Raw genomic sequence first — 22115 nt, forward strand, 5'->3', positions numbered from 1 at the left:
TCACCTGTCTCCTGCTTAGCCCTCTGGCTTCTACTCAGCCTCTTGCCAGCCTGCTTATTATACAGTAGCTAGAAGATTCTTCAAAAGTTGACATCGCAAAGCTGTCCTCATTCTAAAATTCTTCTGGTGCTTTACTATCCTTAGGACGACACTCCACCTTTCTGCCTTTTCCTTTGGATCATATATGAACAGCTCACAACTGTCCACTGGCTTGCTTTCTTTCCTCTTTTTTTTTTTTTTCTTTCTTCATTCTTTTCAGCCCTATCCACTCTGTGTTCTCAGCTTGATCTTACCTCAGCTCTTAGAGTGAGTCAGTCCATCTGTCTGGATAGCTAGATTCTTGCTGTCCAGATCTCTACAGAGCAAAGGGCTCCTCTCATAAGTAGCACTTCCTTAGAAGGACTGCTTATGTCTAAAATTCTGCCCTGGTCTGGAGCTTAGCAGGTTGTGGTTGTCACCAAGCGATGGCTAAAAATCACATAGAGAATGGACGTTAGATCTTAGACTATACATTGTACTAATCAAGGGAACGGAAATCGGTGTTCCCAGATTAGCTAGGTTCCTATAAATTGGAGTAGTACTTGTGGTTTTGAGATGGGTTCTGCTCCCCACCACTTCATGGCTCACTCAGACCATTGGATGCTTGATTCCTAGTTGGTGGCTGTTTAGGGAGACTTTGGAGGTGTGGCCTTGCTGGAGAAAATGAGGTCCCATGGGTGGGTATGGTGTAGTGAAAGAGAGTGGTCCTCATAGGGTCATGTATTTCAATAGTTCAGTCCCAGTTGGTGGAACTATTTGGGAAGGATTAGGGTGTATAGCCTTCTTGAAGGAGGTGTATCACACGGTGTGTGGACCTTTAGGTTTAAAAAGCCTATATCAGTCCCAGTTAGCTTGTGTGTCAGCTCTCTTTCTCTCTCTCTCTCTCTCTCTCTCTCTCTCTCTCTCTCTCTCTCTCTCTCTCTCTCTCTCTCTGTGTGTGTGTGTCTCTCTCTGTTTCTCCCTGTGTCTCTGTCTGTCTGTCTGTCTCTCCCTCCACCCCCTTTCTCCCTCCTCTTTTTTCTCTTCCTCAAGCTTGTGGGTAAAGATATAAGCTTTCAGCTACTGCCCCAGTGCCATGCCTGCCCATCCTCTGCCAAGTTTCTGGTCATGATGGCCATGCACTCACCCTCTGAAACCGTAAGCCCCAGTAAACTCTTTCTTCTATAAGTGAGTTGGTCACAGTGTCTCATAACAATAGGAAATTAACTAACACAGTAGGCTCTGAGGTTTCAGAGGACTCTGGTCACTTCCAGTCAACTCTCTCTGCTTCCTGTCAGATTGAGATGAGCGCTCTCAACTGAGCTCCATCTGCCTGCCACCTGCTGTCCTGGCTCCACCATCAGGGACTCTAATCTTCTGGAATGTCACAGTATTTTAGCACAGGAAAAGAAAAGTAGCCACGGCAGTATTCATATTTATAAGAAATGGTAAAAACTGTGTATTTCACATACATTAGTGCCTTCCAACAGCCCGCCAGTGAGAACTTTATTGCATTCACTAATTTTGAAACTCCTGGAATATATTTGATTTCCTGGCTGGGTCATTTTTTGAGATCATGCAAGCAATTTCCAAGTGTGTATCTCATTTATATGAGCAAGCAATTTACCCAGCCAGAAGAGCATGAAGGCCAGCTGAAGGCAGGCGAGTCGCTAAGCTTCATAAATATATGGAAGCAACTCAGATGTTTCCTGATGAATCTGTATTTTTGTCATGTCACCTTAGAAGCTATGAACAATGTTACATAATGTATATAGTATTCACAAAAAGCCTGTTTTCAGATATAATTTGGCTACGTTATTAGTTGCTTACAAGAATGATATGATGGATTTTCTTATTTTAAAACTTTTCTTCAAACTGATTAATTAGCATGACTACAGTTCTGCAGTTTTTAGAGAAATAAAAAAAATGTGCTGAGGCATTGAGGGCATTCCTGGTGCAGTTGAATTGTGCAGCTCCAGCTTTCAGGGCCATGGCATCCTGCTCTTCCAGAGCTCCTACAAAGAACAATCCAGGTGAGCTACAGGCACGTATACCTGTGCACACACTTACCCTGAGTGGTGCCACTGTTTAAAATATTAATAGAGTAAACTATAATAAAACTATTTTCATACATATGTATATATACATTTTTGTCTTACAAACTGTTGGAAATTATTTGCATATGTGATGTTTCTTACTATTGCATCACAGTTGAAGAAAAGTGCGTTGTTTGCAGACACTTTCTTTTCTTTTTCTTTTTTCTTTTTTTTGGTTTTTCTAGACAGGGTTTATATGTGTAGCCTTGGCTATCCTGGACTTGCTTTGTAGACCAGGCTGGCCTTGAACTCACAGAGATCTGCCTGCCTCTGCCTCTCACAGTGCTGGGACTAAAGGTGTATGCCACTCTGCCCGGCTCACAGACATTTTCTTAATAACAGCCCCGTTCTGTAATATTACCCACTGGTAAAGGAGTACACACCATACCGTACTCACTGCATGGCTCCTTTATGTAAACAATTGGGCTGTACCATCGTGTCCCTTTATTTTAGTTCTATTATTGAATTAGCCATCCCCGACAATGTTTTCTTGAATTTAAAAAAAAAAAAAATCTCTTGCCTTATTTTGTAAACTAGACTCAAAAGCTTTAAGTGGCTAAAGCACACAGAAAGTTAGAAAATAACACACGAGAACTAGGAACTGCACTAAACACAGGTTCATGGCAGATCCAAAGACTGGGAATGGGAAGCAGGCACACAATAGGATAGGTGTGGAGTGTAAGGTCAAAAAGCCAGTCCTGCGCTGGGAAACTGCACTGTGTGTAAAAGTTCAGATCCCAGTATATATATATATATGTGTGTGTGTGTGTGTGTGTGTGTGTGTGTGTGTGTAAGAGTTCAGATCCAAGTATATATATATATATATGTGTGTGTGTGTGTGTGTGTGCGCGCGCGCGCGCCTGTGTGTGCACTTATAATTCCCGTACTATGGGGGAGGGTAGAGTAAGAGGATCTAGAGGCTTGCTAGTAAGCTAGTTAGCCTAGCAAACACAGCCTTGGGAGCTTCAGTTCAGTGACAGATGCCATCTGTAGGGAATACGGCAGAGACTGGTAAAGCTGGATAGCCGTGTCTGTCTCTGGCCTCCTCACGTGTGCACGGATGCACACACCCTCTGAGTGCATGCACTCCACAGCTTGATACCCAAGTCTATCTCTACTCTCCGTGCATGTGCACAAATGGACGCACCCTCTGGCATGCATACATTCGACATACCCCACCCTTCCACCCACCCACCCACCCACCCACACACACACACACACACAATTAAAGGGAATTAAAGAGTAATTTGGTTCATCTTATTTTGTTTTATCTTGTTGTGTTTGGGTGTTATCTCTTAGAAGCCTGTCCATTAGTGATGAGAGACAGAAAGGGAGTGGATCCAAAGGTGAGGGGAGGAGGGGAGAAACTGGGAGGAGTGAAGGGAGAGGAAACTATAATCAAGATATATTGTATGCAAAAAGAATCTATTTTCAATAAAAAGACTATGTGTTGTGTGTCTTTTATATGTGTGTGTCAGGAAGAAAATACATTAAACACATAAAAAGGTCCCAGGAACACATGAACACTAGCCACTGAATGGTTGATCTACCTTTGTAATGACTCACTGTGACAGCCATGCCTCTTTCAGGGATTTTCTCAGTGTCTCCCATTCTAGCCCATTTTCTGTTAACTCACAAGAGCTACTTCCCAAGGCAGACGTTTCCTTATACCATTTTGTGAAAAACTTTCTGTTCCAATTGTCGATTGACTGCAGTCTGAATTCAGGAAGTGCAGCGGTCAAAGGTCTTCGTGACCTGGTTGCAACAATCCTTTCCGCTCTCTCCAAGCATTTGTTTCAGCCTTTCAAAATCCACTGAACTTCCTGTCATTTCCTACATCTGTCATGCCCCTTTCCTGTCCTGGGACCTTCGGATATATTACAGCATTGCCATTTGTGTAGTGTTTCCCTCCTTCTGGGGAGTAATACCTGGCAGACCTAGACTGACTACAGCTTGCTCATTTGCATATGGGATCAAGAATAATTGCCCAGTAAGATGACAGGTCATGCATATATCAATACAGCATGGTTTTGGTGTTGGCATGGTGACCAGAAAGAAACACCTTACTTGGGAATTAGATAAACTCGTGTTCAACCCTGAGTATTTTGTGAGCCTGTGACCTAGACAAGTTCCAAATCTTTCTGAAAGTGTCATGCACTGGGGAGACAAGGCTACCCTACATTCCACAGTTTAAACAAATAGAACTTGTGCTTGTCATTTAACTAGAATGTCAATGATGTAACTGACTGTGCTACAACTTTAGGAAAGTCAATAGTTCGTACCAACATCCAAAGAGCAGAGACTTGGATCTAGAATGATTGCGTATTTAAGCACATAGAATAAAGAATATTAAAACTCATATTAAAAGCTTGTTATGATTTCCCCAGTGCAAATGCTAAAGTAGAATACATTCCGCCAGGACTAATCAGAGAACTCAGCTTCCAAGCAAAGGAGATGACTGTATCAGATCATTCTTTGCTCCTTCCAATTATTGAGTACGCATCATATTGCTTTAGGGACTTCCTTGGAAAAAATTGTATAATAAAGTTAATAAATAACCCCAGTCATTAGGAATTTTCCATATTTAGAGTAACATTTCTGTCTCTGGTTATTTTATAACACTGTGAGTAGTGTTGTTAGAAAAAAAAAAGGCGTATAAATTTCACATGCTATTTTCTTTAGGACTTCAATATGAAATGTCTTTCTCCCAGGTATAGATTTGGAGAGCCCAATCCTCAGGTGTTGATACTATTGGGAAGGTTGTGGAAACATAGTGGGACAGGGCTGGAGGAAGTACATCACATGAGGCCTTTGAAGTTTACACTGACTCTCCAGCTTTCTTATCTCTCTTGTCGTCTAAAAGGATGGGATGAGGCAACGCTGACACAGAGTTCTGACTAAGCACACTGGACCAAGAAGCTCTGAGCTGAACCACCTGAACACAGGAGCCCATTAAACAATGCCGCCTCTCAAACTCTTCCAGGTATTTTAATCCAGAGAACACAAAAGTAAAACGGACTCAGAAACTTGGGGATGAGATTAAAAATAAAGTGTACATGAGAAGTAGGCAGGTGTAAACAAAGGCAAAGCACCTGTGGGGATTTCAATGCAAATGGTCTCCACAAACTCATGTATTTGAATGCTTGGTCCCCAGTTAGTGGAATATGCTCCCTGCCATGATGGTCATAGATGCTAATCCTCCGGAACTGCAAACCACATTGACTCTTTTTAAAGCTGCCTTGGTCATAATACCTCTTCACAGCAACAGAAAGGTAACTAAGACAGGAGTAAAATAGAAGAATTGGCGGCGGGGGGTGGGGAGGTGGGTAATGGCATCTAAAATGATACAGGACTTTGAGTCAAGATAGTTGAGTTTGATTTGAACAGGCCAAACATGTCTCCCAGTAGGGATGCTCCTTTGCTAAAGTGAGTAAACAACGAGAAAATTCTGCAGGTTTGGATTTCCTGGTATATTCTCATGGAGTGAGGGTTAACAGGTACACTCACTGTGTCCACTGCTCAGACTGAGCTAGTCTGACGCTATGAGTTCATATTTCACTCAGATTTTCATTACAATAGCATTTCAAAGTATTATGGCTTTGTGTTTGCAGCTCTTACTGTCAAATGCTCTCTGAGTTTACGATACACCCCGCTGTGGATTTTTCATAATTGTTTAGAAGAGGGCGGTGTAGATACTATGAAGTGACTCATTCTTTAACCCATCCTAGAGGCAATGACAGCACATTGCCTGGGACAGGACGTTGAATAATAGTTGTACTAACACACCTCCAGCATACATTCCTTGGTTTAGCTCTGGCCCTAAGTCCTGAGATGTCATGAAGGCTTCTTTTATACCTCAGAGGTTTCTCTGTGACTACAAATTGCTCAAAATATCCTTTATTTTTACTTCACACCATCATTCTTTATTTTTTCCCATTTCCTTATAGTTCACAATCTTGCCAAATTCCAGTTTTCCTCGTCAATCCTGTACTCACTGACCCATCCACTCATATTCTTCAGGAGTTACTGTGGCTATGCTACAGCTACATTGTTGAGGAGGATGGAGTAATGATGGCAATCGACCTTGATATTTCTGTTTACACTTTAATAAGTCAAGCTTGTAACTGTCTGAGTTTCTCTAGAATCGATCATGAACTCTTTAGAAGGAAAATAAGATTGTCTAAATTTTTACATGTGCATCTTTTCTTACTTACTGCACAGTGAGAATAATTTTGGACTGGCTACATATGTTAGCGCAGAAGCTTGAAAGCAGATGCCCAAGAGCAACTCGGACGTATCATATGCATCTTTCTCCATTAAAGTGGATTTGGTGGACAAATGCTACTGCATTGGTTCTGGACAGGGCTGGGGTGAATTCAGCTGTCCGGAATGTTGTTGACAGCTAAAATTAAGTCAACCTCTTCCCCAAAGACTTTAATTTTGATGTTAGCTTATAGGCATAGGTGAGGGTGACAGAAGAGTATAAATAAAAAACATAAATTTAACTGAGCCACCTGGCCTCTTCTCTGGATCTTAACAGAAACAGGAAGGCTAGGAGAAGCTGAAAGAAAGCAATCTGATAATGTCATCTTCCTAAGTTTGAAATGTGTGAGAAAGTAGAGGTATTTATAAACCACAAGGCCATTTGCAATTTCCAACAAATTAGCCGCAACTGGGAAAGTAAGAATGGCCAATCTTCTGGACCATTCAAAATGTAGCGAGCTGTTCCAGCCCACTTTTGGAAAACATTAAATCATCCACAATGAAGAAGCCACATAAATAAAATTGCAGCAATGGATGGGAAGAGGGGATGTGAAAGAAAGGACAGGGCCAGGAGCTGGGAGCGAGTGTGGGGACAGAGACGTGTGCTCAGTGATGAAGCTGGTGCCTGGAGAACCAAGAACTTGACTGGCCACTGTCACTAACATACTGGAAATATGTCACCTGTATAAGAATCATCATAGGATAGCTTATTTGATCTCTCTTGGCAAATTAAGATATGTACATTTTTATTGAGATCTGTAAGCTCAGATTCATTTTCATTCCATAACATTTTAATTTCAAACCCATGAAGTCAGATTTATCTGTTTAAATGGATTTGGCTGCAGAAACCTAAAGGGTAATAGCTTCCTTATATGTTTGGGACCAATTTATTCAACATCTAAAGACATTAGCCCAATGCTTATGAATCAAGATAATTGCAAAAAAAAAAATGGTGCATGTGTATATATGTTTGTGTGTTTGTGTATGTGTGCATATATATGTGTATGTGTGTGTATGTGTGTATATATATGTGTATGGGTGTGTATGTGTGCGCAAATGTGTGTATGTGTGTGTATCTGTGTGTGTTGTGTGAGTCTGTGTGTGTTTCACGTGTATATGTATTTGTGTTTGTGTATGTATGTGTGTAGGTGTGTATGTGTGCATGTCTGTGTGTTGTGTATACCTGTGTGTTTTGTGTGTATATGTGTGTGTATGTGTGTGTTTCTTTGTGTGTGAGTGTGTGTGTCTATGCACGTGTGTGAGTGTTTCTGCATGTGTCATGTGTATATGTGTTTGTGTGTTTGTGTATGTATGTGTACAGGTGTGTATGTATGCATGTCTGTGTGTTTTGTGTGTATATGTGTGTGTATGTGTGTGTTTCTTTGTGTGTGAGTGTGTGTGTCTATGCATGTGTGTGAGTGTGTATGGTGCTGTCAGTATGTGTCACATTTCTATACAATTTGAATTCATGAGGAGGAAGTACTAGTTAATGAGGTGAATAGGATTTGGGATCCATTGAGGAGAACTCACTGCGGGTACTTTGTTAGTAGCCACAGTGAGACTACGGAAAACAGGGACAAGTTAAGATAGAAAGGAGAAAACAACACTAACAGAACAAGAAGATGTGCCTGATCCTCTCAACACCCATATCTGGGCTGCCTGGAGGTGGGAGAGGAAATGCACAAGCGTACTTGACAACCAGTAGCTTCCATGTTGGGAAGAACAGAGGAGGAACACACAGAAGAAACAACCTGAAGGAGGCTGGTAGGCTGGGATAACAGCTAGGTTTTCAAGGGTTCACTTCATCCCAGTGCTTGAATCCCCAGTGCAATGACAGTCTTACCCTGTGTGATGAGCAAGCGATCCGATGTGTCGTAATGGACAATTGACTACCAGTGTGGAAAGCCGTGACTTGTTAAACCTTGAGGTGGCTTTTCACAGGAACAAGAACTCGCTGCATGTGCCACAAGCACCCTTTACTCCCTATAGAAGAGAGAACACACTACCCCATCTATCTCTGGAAACTGGCCTAGGAAGGGAGCAAGAGGATCAGAGTGGGTTTAGGGTGATGCTGTGTGTCAGCAGCATCTCTGTTGTCCTAACCATATGGTACCAGAACAAGTAGGAAGACATTCTTTCTGTAGGTAGAGAAGGTCTGGGAGATGCTCAGCGATTCAGTGCCTACACAAGCAGTGAAACTGGGAGAAAATAGTGGCTTAATCCCTGGGGGAACTGGAGAATAGAGATGGCCATTTCCATCAAAGGGACTGGCTACACACACAGCATTGGGGAGAAGGAATCAGAATCTTTCTCACTGGTTGTGAGAGAGACCTGCCGTGTTTATTTACCAGGGAGCTGCAGGAGAAATGACTATTCCAGGGTAGCATATCGGCCAAGTCATAACATTTGAGACGAGGATTTTGGTGGATAATAAATTTAATAACTTCAGTCTAGATTATTTGTATACTTAGGCAATATTCTGACCTTTCCTGTCCTTTATGATCTATGTACGGACTTGGAGAGCCATGTTTAGAAGTGAACCAAGATAGTGGAGAGAAAGGAAAAGCCTTCATGCCATCCCATGTCAGAGATGTGGGTGCTAGCCTCTTCCAACTCAAAGAAGCCTTACTTTTATAAAAATTGAAATGCTTTTCAAAAATACTTAAGAAATTGCCTAAGGCAATAGCAGTTCACTTGTATCTCAAGCTGCAGGCAGCAAAAGGGGGAAACTTTATATTATTTCTCCTTAAGTGAGTTAAATGGGAGCCAAGGGACAAGACGGTTAGGGGACCTCCATAAAGCTACATGTTATAATCAGTAAAACCGTTCATAGCTGTATGGCTGCTCAGTTCAAGTGCCTATGCATCCTCCAACAACAACAGAAAAATACAAAACAAAACAAAACAAACAAAACAACCAACCAACCAACCAAACAAAAAACACAAAAAACCAAAAAACAACCAAATTACTTAATGTCAGCAAACCTCATTGTTGAAGAGAGTGCCAGAGCCTCTGCTGTGCCTTCTCGTACTTACATGTGGCTTTCACTGGGCACCTTGGCCAAAGGTGGGCCTGAAACGAAGTTTGAGAAGAGGCCAAAGGCAGAGTTCTACCTTGTTACATGAATGCCTCCCTAAGGCAGGATTCAGGGGGTCCTGGAGAAACCATGTGCACAGACAGGGAGAGAGGGGCAGGTGACACAGCCAGAGGTAGGGGTTCCCAGGACAGCCAGTGAAAGAATGCTGAGTGTCCCCTTGTCAATGACAAATTCTCGTTAAGACATATTCATTATTATAGAAACATGAAGAAATAAGGGACCTCAGTTAATTCAGATGATTACTGAAACAATCACAAACTGAAATCCATTTAACAACAGACACAATAGTATAGAACGTAGCAATTTAGCAAGGGAATGCCATTTCTAACACAAAGAATAGAAGAGGGAACTCTATACTGTCTTTTGTGTGTGTGTGTGTGTGTGTGTGTGTGTGTGATGTTGGTGATGGAAACCTAAATCTGAAATCTTTATAACTTGCTGTTATGTAACAGCAAAGAAGGAAAGGGCTCCTGGTGTCAAAGTGGACTCTGGGTGTTCTGCCCAGGGGAGTGCCCTGGAGCTATTGAACTGAACAGTTAGAGGTGGTTTCGGAGCTCTCTATATTAGGTGAGATGGAACTCCTGGGGATGTGGAGCTAATGAGGGAGGACATATCCAGGGAGGAGGAAGGAGGGAGCTGGCACAGGAACTAAGCTGGCATTTATTGGCACTTGCTATATGGTTTAAAACATACAAGCTGCTAACATATGCGTCCTAATCCATTCATTGTTGGTGTGCATTGATTGGCCTTTAGAGCCTCACACCAATCTGGAAGAAGAGACACATGGACGCTGAGGATAAACAAGTTCCACTGCCCTGGTCTTACCTGGATTTCTGATTATGAGACCTTGGGCTGCCCAGATTTTTTTTTTTTATTAATTTATTCTTGTTACATCTCAATGGTTATCCCATCCCTTGTGTCCTCCCATTCTTCCCTCCCTCCCCTTTTCCCCTTATTCCCCTCCCCTATAACTGTTCCTGAGGGGGATTACCTCCCCCTGTATATGCTCATAGGGTATCAAGTCTCTTCTTGGCTACCTGCTGTCCTTCCTCTGAGTGCCACCAGGTCTCCCTCTCCAGGGGACATGGTCAAATGTGAAGCACCAGAGTACATGAGAAAGTCATATCCCACTCTCCACTCAACTGTGGAGAATGTTCTGACCATTGGCTAGATCTGGGTGGGGGTTTAAAGTTTACCGCCTGTATTGTCCTTGGCTGGTGCCTTAGTTTGAGCGGGACCCCTGGGCCCAAATCTGCCTATCATAGTGTTCTACTTGTAGGTTTCTAGGACCCTCTGTATCCTTTTATTTTGCTATTCTCCCATGCTTCTCTCATCTAGAGTCCCAATAGGATGTCCTCCCCTCTGTCCCAGTTTCCTGGTAAGTGAAGGCTTTCGTGGGACATGCCCCTTGGGCTAGTATGCAGATATAAGTGAGTATATACCATTTGAGTCTTTCTGCTTCTGGCACTGCCCAGATTTTGAAGTGGGCACTACCTAATATGTGTGAAATCAAGTGAGCCAGATCCAGGGTGTCTGCAAAATGCTTTTTAATTCTAAGAAGTGTTAAGAACCAGGTCACACTTTGCTGGCAGAGTGTTGTTAAGGAGCCAGACTTGGATTTAAATCTTTCCTTTTTTTTTTTTTTTTTTTTTTTTTTTTTTTTTTTTTTAGCACTCTTTAGGAAGTAGAGCCAAGGATGTACTAGAGAAGAGAAAGTCCCCGCTCAGGTGGAGTTAAGTGATGGGGAAAAACAAAGGTGGACTGAGGTTACTATGCATTATTATTTTAGGGTCTCTGCAAAAGTTCCTCCAAATTGCCCAGATAGTAGTCATGGCTGTGAGTCTCACTCATCCTTTCTATGTTACCATGTTGCCCTCATCCTGAGCGGAAAGCATAGAATGCTGAGAATTTGGAGCTTGCAACTATGCAACTACTTACACTGGTTTCTGTTGTTGTTTTCTTATAAACCTTAAGAGAACTTAAATGTAAAAGGAAGGAGGGTATTGTCATCATCCTTATCACTGTCAATATGCTGCTCATGAAAATAGTTTATTGCTGGGTGGTGGTGGTGTGCACCTTTAATTCCAGCACTCAGAAGGCATAGGTAGGCGTATCTTCATGAGTTCAAGGTCAGCCTGGTCTACAGAGTGAGTTCTAGGACAAGCAAAGCTACAGAAAGAAACACTTTCTCAAAAATAAACAAATAAACAAACAAACAGAGGAATGTTAGCATGGACCATTTTTATAGGCTGGAGTGTCTTTAGTGCCACAGCAGTCAAAATTCCTTCTTAACCCGGCCTGAACACCTTTAACACGTCTAAAGTTCTTCGTACTAGAATATCTGCTTTAGAAGAATTCCACTGGATCTCTCAGTCCATGCACTTCCTCAAGATTTGATAGAAAATGCTAAAACTGATCATTAATTTTGAAGGGCTTTTGCTGCAAATGTCTAGAGCCCAGGTACAGCTTGTGGTGTGTGTGTGTGTGTGGTGTGTGTGTGTGTGTGTGTGTGTGTGTGTGTGTGTGTGTGTGTGTGTAGCCCTGATACTTTAACTACTGGGTTATAATTAGAAAGATTCAGTCTTTTGATAGTGATGTGCAGATTGAGTTTCTCCTACTTTAATTAAAAGTGGGGATGTCATAATTAAGAATGACGTAGAGAAAACTAGAAGCAGAATATTCTGAGAGATTCCTACTCACTTCTCTGGCTTTAAAATTGTTGCAATCTTTGACTATTTAGATTAGTTATATTGTGCTCAGACAAGAAAAAGAAAATTAATCACCAAAGTCTGGTATATGCTATCAGAATTAAGAGATTTAAGACAGAAGATTACCCTGAGAAATTCAGTAGAATATCTTAGTATAAAAAAAAATTGTAGAATTTCAGAGATCAGACAGATGGTTCAGTGAAATATAATGCATAAAAGCCCTTTCTGTTGAATTTTAAACAAGATTAAAAAAAAAAACCCATAGCTGCATACACAAAAGAAAGTAAAAGTAAAATGACTTTAAATTTCTTAGGTGTTTATATTTTTTATTGCTTTATGATTTTTCTTTTATTTCCTTTCAAGGAGTAGTAAAAAACCTGGCAAAAGAGTTACATGGCCAAATCTATGTGTGGATGCTTACCCAGACAGCACATCACAGGATGACCATGTACTACAACCATATACAAATGAACAACTATTAGCACCTCTCCGGGGTAGCTCAATGGACAGCACTTACAGACTGTCTTTAAATATTAAAATAGTGTTTATCAATGATAAAAGCTGGCTGTTATAAGGCATAGGTTATAAAAACCTGTTAGTTTTGCTTAACTTTTGACTATAACAAAGATGTCACAGTATCAGAAATACACAAAGAAGCATGATTCTAAAGTGAGATTGCAATTTTATTAGGGCATACATTTTTAGCTTAAAAACATGAATGTAAGGAATGAACATTTGTACTTGTGGTTATTTCACAAAACACTAAGGCACATAAAATTAGACGCTGAGCATACTCACAGTATTTTCCAATGAGGAAGATGCAGAGGAAGAATGGACCAGATGTCATTTCCTTCTTTCTGAGCAACTGATTAATGAAAGATAAAAATGTAGTCTTGGATGAAATGAGCCGCGCACAGCTCACAGTGGTTGTGCTATTTCTGTCTGCAGCCTTAGCAGCTATAAGGCAGCTCTCCTCTCTCTCTCTCTCTCTCTCTCTCTCTCTCTCTCTCTCTCTCTGTGTCCCTCCTTTAATCCCTCCCTTCCTTTATCCCTCTGCCCCTCCCTCTCTCCTCATTCCCTTTCCTGAAAGTCTTACTATCTTACACACACACACACACATACACACACACAGGCACACACTTACACACGCAGAGAGAGAGAGAGAGAGAGAGAGAGAGAGAGAGAGAGAGAGAGAGAGAGAGAGAGAGAGAGAGAGAGAGCTGAGTGGCAAGAGGAGTTTCTGAGAGCACATGGGCTCTGTTTACTGTAAGCATCTTGTTTCTATGCCCTGCAAGAATCTCCACATACATATATGGACAGTGACAGAAGTCTGACCTGACCAAAGCCACAATGTTAGAAATAAATTGAGCTGAGGTAAATACCAGACAAAATAACATTTTTTTTTCCTGTAGGAATGCCTGTGTACCTCAACTATAAAGCAGGAATTAAGGTGTGACTTCAGTGGCCTTTTAAAGCTGCTTGGAAGTGTGAGCAACAGATACAGCTAAAAGAAAAAATATAAAAATCAAATATCTCAAAATGTTTTTTTTTCACTCCTGGATTTTTATCGTAGTAAAGACCTTGACATGCTGTGGCTGGGTGGTAAAGCTTTCCTGGGTCCAAATCTTAGGGAGTCTGACACTTTCGAGCTGGCAGCTGCTACCTGAACTTGGGTTTTCAGGAAGAAAATATCTGTTCAACAAGATAGCTTTGGTGCTCCACACAGGGCACAGACTCTAGTGCACAGCAGATAACCACCAAAAGGCAGCCACTTAAGGGAAAAGTTTTAATATGGCCTCTAGGGGAAGAAGAAAGGTATATAAATCCAAAGAACATTTCTATGAGCAGCATTTTGTCTTATTTTTGACTTAGTAGTGTGTTTCTAGAAATAATGGTTATCACAATGACATCAAGCTTTGAAAGGGGATGGGGAAATGAAAGAGTAGAGGAAAGCATCAGCCAAGATGAAATGTGCATGAAACTACTTGGGAACCTATGGTCTTGTAACTCAACTCAAAATATAATGAGTGGATTTTAGAACACACATGATATAAAAGAACAGGGGTCAGATACCACCAGGCAAAGGTATAAGCAGGGACGAGTGTAGGGGTGAAGGGAAGGCAGCGGTAAGGGCTGTGCTAACCAAATCAAGAGTATTGAGGAAGCTTTATGAGATGCTCTATGCTAGCTTGAAAGCTAATTAAAAATGTACCCATAAGTCAGGTGGTGGAGGCTCATGCGTTTAATCCCAGCACTGGGCAGCAAGAGGTGGGTGGATCTCCGAGTTTGAGGCCAGCTTGGTTTACAGAGAGTCCCAGGATATATAAAAATATGTCCAGCTACGAGAGGAGGAAAGGCATAAATAATCTTCCCCAGAACCCTTCATGTGACAGCGCTAACCTCCCAGAAAACATGTCCTCATTGGTGCGATAGTGGCAAGACTGTTTGTGAGGTTAATTGGCCACTCTCTTGATGGATTTGAGGCCTGTTACCTAGAAGGAAAGTCACTCTTGGTACTGTAAACACAGTCATCACTTGTGGCTAGAGGAGTCACAATTTTCTTTCTATGAAATAAATTACTTCTACAGGAGAGGAAAGACAATTAAAATAACTTTTGGACCATTATTTAGAAGTAGCATGAACTCTGCTGCCCCATATTTGACCACTTCCCCTTGGTAGGAAGGCCTGGTGGCACTCAGAGAAAAAATAAGCAGGCTACCAAGATGAGGCTTGATGGCCTATGACCATATAGTGGGGAAGGAGGTCCCCCTCAGTCATAGACCTAGGGGAGGGGAGTAGGGTGAAAGCGGGAGGGAGGGAGGAATGGGAGGATACAAGTGATGGGATAACAATTGAGATGTTATCTAAATAAATTAATAAAATAAAAATTAAAAAAGAAGTAGGCTTCACATATTAAGGTCAGTGAAAAAAATACTACTTTTAGAGTCTTTTCTCTTTAGACATTGGAAGCTCCTTGGGGCAAAATTGTCTCTAGCTTGAATCCTGAATGATGTTTAAACATTGTTTTGTTTTTGTTTTTGCTTTTTCAAGACAGGGTTTCTCTGTTTAGCCGTGGCTGTTCTCTAACTCACTGTGTAGACCAGGCTGGCCTCGAACTCAGGGAAATCTGCCTTCTTCTACCTCCCAAGCGCTGGAATTAAAGGTGTGTGCCACCACTGCTGTTTTTAAACTCTGATTATTGACATCACATTATTTTTACACATTACTTTAGGATTTGGATTAAAGTGTATTTTTTGTTGTTGTTTTGCCGTTTGAAGATATCTATATCTATACACAAAGCCAAAACCAGGTGAATTCTTTCTTCTCTTCCTGCCCATGCAGATCAATTATAAACATGTTGGAGTGGTATGGTAGAATCCATGGTACCATAGCCTCTGCATGGCTAAGCGTTGTCCTGGTTTTCCACAGAGATGGGGTGCTGACTTAGGCTAGTAGAGCTATGTCCTTTCTTATCTCAGAACTTCTCTGTGAAGCCCATTGAAGCATTCTATGTAATAGCAAATCCCTCACTTTGAAAATTATCCTTGTAACAACCCAGGGGGCCAAACCAGAAAAGCAACTTTTGCTCAGCCACACTTACATCTCTATGAACTGTGGGACCCAGTGACCTCCTCAGCCTTCCTCATCTAAAAGGCACCATGCTCCTCTGCGCCTGTCAGCCACTAGCACGTTCGACAATAGAGGTAGCTGTTCTGTTAATGCCATTTGGTTGTAGACCTGAGTTTTCCCAGGGTAAGAAGCTCATGAAATCTCTCTCAGAGTTTCATGGGTTAGAGATTCCCATAATAATCCACTAACCTACAAAATAAGGGCAGTAAGTACACACTCAAGAACAAAAGAAGCATCACTGTCAAATTGCTCATCCTGTGGCTTCGTTTCTATCCTTGGTGGCAGCTGCCAATCAGTCACGACTCTTGAGATACTCATCAATCCTAAGTTCCACCCAAAGGCAATTTTCAGCTCTCTTAATTTATCATTAATTAAACAATTCCAAAATGAGGTGACTTTTGGAGATGACACTGATAGCACTGCTGAACACGCAATGGATGGCGTCATTGAAAGATACAGTCATTTCAAAAGACACTTTATGCAAAAGCCAAGCAAATTTGTCCTTGATGAAGAGTGGCCAGAAACATTGTTTTGCAGAAATTTATCCGGTAAGTGGTAAACTAGGTCCCACTTTATGCCAAATGTTCCATTGAGGGATATAACAAGGAATTAAAACTTAGTACCCTTCTGCAAAATTGACAGTGTGAGTTGGATGAGGGTAGGGCTATGAAGCACAACCTCATCTCCCTCTGTGTGCACATGTATAGAAGCATGTAGGTGTCCGTTATTTATCTACCCATCATTTTAAAGTAAATGAAAGTATATGATGCTCGTGAAATGCACATTCGCTATAGACTTTAGTATTATTAGCTTTGTCTTAAGTGTTGCCCTCATACTCTTACTATTTATTTTTTCCCTTTGAGACATCTTACCATGTATTTAGGTTAACCTCAAATTCATGACCCTGCTGCTTCGCAGCCTCCAGAGTACTGATATTGTGGACATGCACCACTATAATGGTCTAAGAGCATTGTCTTAATTGTATTTAATCATTAGCACAGTTTGACCTTAGAACAGGGATACCTAACAGACATAAGTGTGAGCTTTAGATACAGTTTTTTTTGCATTATGATTTTTTAATAATTGATTCATATTACATCTCAATTGTTATCCCATCCCTTGCATCCTCCCATTCCTCCCTCCCTCCCACTTTCACCCTATTCCCTTCCCCTATGACTGTGACTGAGGGGGACCTCCTCCCCCTGAATATGAACCTAGGGTATCAAGTGTCTTCTTGGTAACCTGCTATCCTTCCTCTGAGTGCCACCAGGCCTCCCCATCAAGGGGACATGGTCAAATATGAAGCGCCAGAGTTCATGTGAAAGTCAGTCCCCACTCTTCACTTAACTGTGGAGAATGTCCTGTCCCTTGGCTAGATCTGGGTAGGGGTTTGATGCTCACTGCCGTATTGTCCTTGGTTGGTGCAATAGTTTGAGCAGAACCCCTGGGCCCAGATCTGCCCATTTAGATACAGTTCTAAGGGTTTTTAGAACCCACATCAAAGAGTAAAGTAAAAATCAAGTGACTTCAGTTTTAATGATAAATTTCATTAAATTCAACATACTCAAAACATTAATGTTATGCTTTGTATGCTAAATATTTCTTACAGGCTGATGTATTTGAATACTTGATCCTCAAGTGGTGACATTTTTTTGGGAGGCTGTAGAACCCTGACAAAGTGAGGAATAGTTGAAATAAATACTTTATGGGATAATCAGGCCATGAAGGTTAGAGTCTCTCATAATTCCCATTTTATCTATGTTTTCTAAGATGCCCAGATATGAGCAAGTTTCCCCGGCCACAGGAATGAAGGTTCTCCTAACATTATATCTTTTCTGCTGTGATAAACTGCATCCAAAAACATGAAATAAATATTTCCTCTTTTAAAAATGTATTTAGTTATTCACTTTACATCCCAACTGTGGCCCCTTTCCTGCTGTTCTCCAGGTTCCACCCTCCCTACCCTTCAGAAAAGAGGATTCTCTCCCGACAATAACACACTCTGCTGTGTCATGATACGAATTCAAGTATTTCCTCTTCCTCGGGTAGCTAATATGTAACGAGGAAGAGGAGGAGGTAAACATGACTACTCAAGACACATTTTACCTCTGCGAAATTCTCAAAGGATAAGTGGAGATATATTGAAAATCAAAATAACGAGTACACAAAATTGGCACCGGATATAGAGCCATTGCTGTGACTACCTCACTGTGTGATTTATAAGACTTTGGAGCTAGTTTGTAGGAGGGATGTGGAAGAATTTAGACCTGCACGCTAAAGAAGGCCTAACGTGTTGTAAGCAGAGATTAATAATGGGCCATCAAAGAGGGAACTCAGAAGACCAGGATGCTGATAAAAATGTGGACAGTAACGACTGGTCTCATAAGAGAAAAACAATACTCTATCAGGAACTTGACTAGATATCATTCATGTTATACTCTGGCAAAAATGAAAAACAAAAAAACCTGACTGTATTCTGTGAGTGTCCTAAAAACTCTGGTGGTGATAGTAAATTTAAAAGCAATGGATTAAATTTCTTTGGTGGAAGAAATTCCAACATAATAAATCATTCAGCCAGTGGCAAGGTTTCCACTGCATTTAACCAGATTTCAGTTAAAAAAAAAATATATATATATATATGAAAGAAAATGGAACAGAAGACATGAAAAGACGCGCAGTTGGCGAGGAAAGGAGCAGGAACAGATTTGAAGTTGTGGGTGGGGCCTGTGCTGACAAAGGGACTATATTATTAAAGAGATAAGTACAGTTAAGAAAAACTCAGACATTGACACAGTCAATGAGGAGCTCCAGAAAGTAAATTCAGCTAAAAAAACTTTCATTTTTTTTTTTTTAAAGAATACTTGAACAAAGAGACCTCCCTTAATGGCATCCTTCTCAGCAGAACTTTCCAGACATATATTTTTTACAGGTCAGCCTTGAAAACACATAGGGACCATCGCAGTTGTGGTACAAGGGGGCCAGGGCATATGCCCAGCTATCAGCAGAAATTGACATAATCCATATTGTACAGATTTTATAGGCCTGGAAACAGTAAGAGTTAGAGGGCCATAGAGCCTTGCATGAAGGTCCTAAGCCACCAAGGTTAGGTAATATGAAGTAAGGTCACAATCCCTCAGAGAGCTCCTGAGACAGCTGACAGCTACCTGTGTGGCAGTAAGAGTCAAACTGAGACCCCGGAATACTGGAGATGTGTGTGAGGAAGCCCACTAAGGAGAACTGAATATATCCGGAGGAACTGTATCAAGAGAAAGACCATGTGTATTGTAGGCAACAAAGCTGGAAGAGTGGGGCTACCCAATCCTGTTGGAGTCCAGATGGTGTCATCGTGACCCCACAGATGCCAGACATGGGCTTAGAGGTTTACTTTTGGCATCCCTCTGTGTTTTCCTCTGATATTCTTCCTTTTTCAAAGGTAATGTTTACTCTCTTCTATTGTGTATTTTGTTTGGTTTTGTTTTTCGAGACAGGGCTTCTCTGTGTAGCCTTGGCTGTCCTGGACTCACTTTGTAGACCAGGCTGGCCTTGAACTCACAGTGATCCACCTGCCTCTGCCTCCCGAGTGCTGGGACTACAGGCGTGTGCCACCAAGCCTGGTCTTTATTTGTTTTTATTAAAGATAGATTTTTCTTCCATATAATACATCCTCACTGCTGTTTCATGTCCCTCCATTCCTTCCAGCTACCTCTCACATTCCCTCTTTCCCTCAGTTTCCAAACAGGACAAAACAAAATACAATAAGATAAGGCAAAACCCCTCATATTGAGACTGAACAAGGCAACCCAACAGGAGGAGGAGAGTACCAAGATCAGGCAAAAGAGTCCGAGACGCCGACTCTCACTGTCAGGAGTCTCACAAAACCACCAAACTGAAAGCCATAACATACTCAGAGGACCTGGTGCAGACCTGTGAGGACTCTGTGCTTGCGGCTTCAGTCTCTGTGGGTCTATATGAACCCTGCCTCAGTGTGCCATGATCTACTGGTGTCCTCCATCCTCTCTCACTCTGTTTGTTTTGTTTTGTTTGAGACGGGGTTTCTCTGTGTAGGCTCACCTGTCCTGGACTCGCTTTATGGACCAGATTGGCCTCAAACTCACAGAGATCTGCTTGCCTTTCAAAAGTGCTGGGATTACAAGCATGGGCCACCACACCTGGCACCTCTGACTCTTACAATCTTTCCTCTCCTTCTTTTGAGGAGGGGGACCTGGTGGACACCTCCAGTTTAGACTCTTTCTGTGCATAATGTCTGACTGTGGGTCTCTGCACCCGTTCCCATCTGCTGCCAGAAGGAAGACTCTCTGATGATGACTGGACAAGGCACCCATCTGTGTGCATAGCAGACTATCATTAGAAATCATTTCATTGATTTCTTTTTGCCTGTCCTGTTTAGTTCTACCCTAGGTCTCTGGGCGATCTAGTCTACTGTTCCTGGCCATCCAGGCAGTGTGGGGCATGGGCTCCTTCTTGTGGGCCTCAAGTTAAACCAAGTGTCGGTTGGCCACTCCCACAAGTTGTGCACTTTCAGGAAGGACAGATTGGAGGTGGAGGGTTTTGTGGCTTGGTTGGTGCCCAGGTTTCTATTTCTATACCCTGCAGAGTACCTTCCTGAACTACAGAGTCTAGACCAAAGGGGTGAAGGCTCCATGTAGGCAACAGCTCGCCTTCTTCACATTCAATGGGCAACCAAGTCCCACCATTGGGAGCCATGCCTAGCTACAAAAGATGGCCAGTTAAGTCTCTGTATTCATAACATTATTTTTTTAACAATTTTTTATTAAATATTTTATATATACATTTATATAATTACACATATATACAATAAAATACCTACAGCAAGAAGAACCATGAAACAATCAGGAATTATATATATATATATATATATGTATATATACATATATATTTATATAAAACATGCACATACATATATATATGTAACATATATATATATATATATATATATATATATATATATATATATATATGTTACATTCACAGTGTTTTGGCTATTTGTATTTGGCAGCCTTGAAGAAAACATCTTTCATATCTTGGTGAGTCTAATATTCTGAATGTAAATCAGTATCTATCATATCTCGTTATTATCAATTTAAAACACCGATCTAGACCTAAAAACATCTTAACTCCCTAAACAACTAAGCTTAATTGTAAAACTAAACTATCTGGTCTTCAACTTATTTTTGACAGCAAAAGTTCACATGAAATTACCTTGAGTTTAGAAGAAGCTTTGGACTTTTGGATAATATAAAATTGACAAACTTAATGTCACACACACACACACAAAACCCATTAGTAGCAACAAGGAAAGCTACTGTTTATTTTCACTACCATTGGATAAATGTGATACGATTTTATTATTACAAAGTTAGGAAAGTCACCCTTCAGACACTGAACAGTTCTTTAGGTTGAATCCATATCAAGATGGCTGCTCCATCTTATCTTTTCCATTTTATCTTTTATTGGTTGTGGTTAAGAAGCAGCTGTAAACTAGTTGTTTTAATTCGCAGTTTTGAGTTTCTGGACTCTGTTATTTCATCTTTCCAGTTTACTATTCTTAAAAAATTATTTTTTTCTTGCTGTCTGTCTGGGGATAGAGGTACAGGGGCAATGCTGTAGTGCAGATGTGGAGGCAAAAAACAACTTTGTTCAGTTTGTTTTCTCTGTCTGCCCTTACACGGGTGCTAGGGATCCAACTCAGGTGTCACCCCTTTGAGACAAGTGCCTTTACCTACTGAGCTGCCTCACCCCCTTTATTTTGTTATCAATTGTTAATAAGCTAATTTGTTTTTATGTAAAAAGTATTTGAAACAAAGAAACTAACATTTAACATTAAAATTGCATGATCTCTAGTCCTAGGATTATAAATCGATTAGCAGTCTCTGCTTGCCAAATTATCCTGGGTAACAATGTCAATAGACACCATATCATGCCTAACAATCTCGTTAGTCTCAGGGCCTGTGACCGGAGTGTCCTTCCTGGCTGTCACTAGCCTTGGAGCCGATGCCGCCGGTGCACATGTATTGTCTGCATCATTATATGACACATCTTAGAAATAATGTCGTATAAATGATGACACACCACCTCTAGCTACTGTCTTTATAGTCAGTTAGCATATGCTAGGCTCTGACACACTGCCGACCAGCCTCTGCTCAAAGCTTATTTCTCACATTATGTTCAGTCAGAGACTCAAGCAGATAAGACTGTGTCTGGTCCCACAGTCCCACAGTCGTGTGTGTGGGAAGGTGACAGATTATGCCAGAAGCATAAAAC

General features: G+C 41.3%; 1 protein-coding gene across 1 annotated transcript in view; it reads right to left on the bottom strand.

Moving 5' to 3' along the window:
- Rxfp1 (relaxin family peptide receptor 1) overlaps positions 1–13136 on the bottom strand; it is a 101721-nt gene extending 88585 nt beyond the window's left edge. Inside the window, exon 1 of the mRNA XM_051157332.1 lies at positions 12981–13136. Within this exon, the coding sequence (XP_051013289.1) occupies positions 12981–13029 (49 nt within the window). The 5' untranslated portion in view covers positions 13030–13136. The remainder of the gene's footprint in view (positions 1–12980) is intronic.
- Between the last annotated feature and the right edge of the window lie 8979 nt (positions 13137–22115).

This window comes from Acomys russatus, chromosome 15, assembly GCF_903995435.1.
Source record: "Acomys russatus chromosome 15, mAcoRus1.1, whole genome shotgun sequence".
NCBI classification, from domain to species: domain Eukaryota; kingdom Metazoa; phylum Chordata; class Mammalia; order Rodentia; family Muridae; genus Acomys; species Acomys russatus.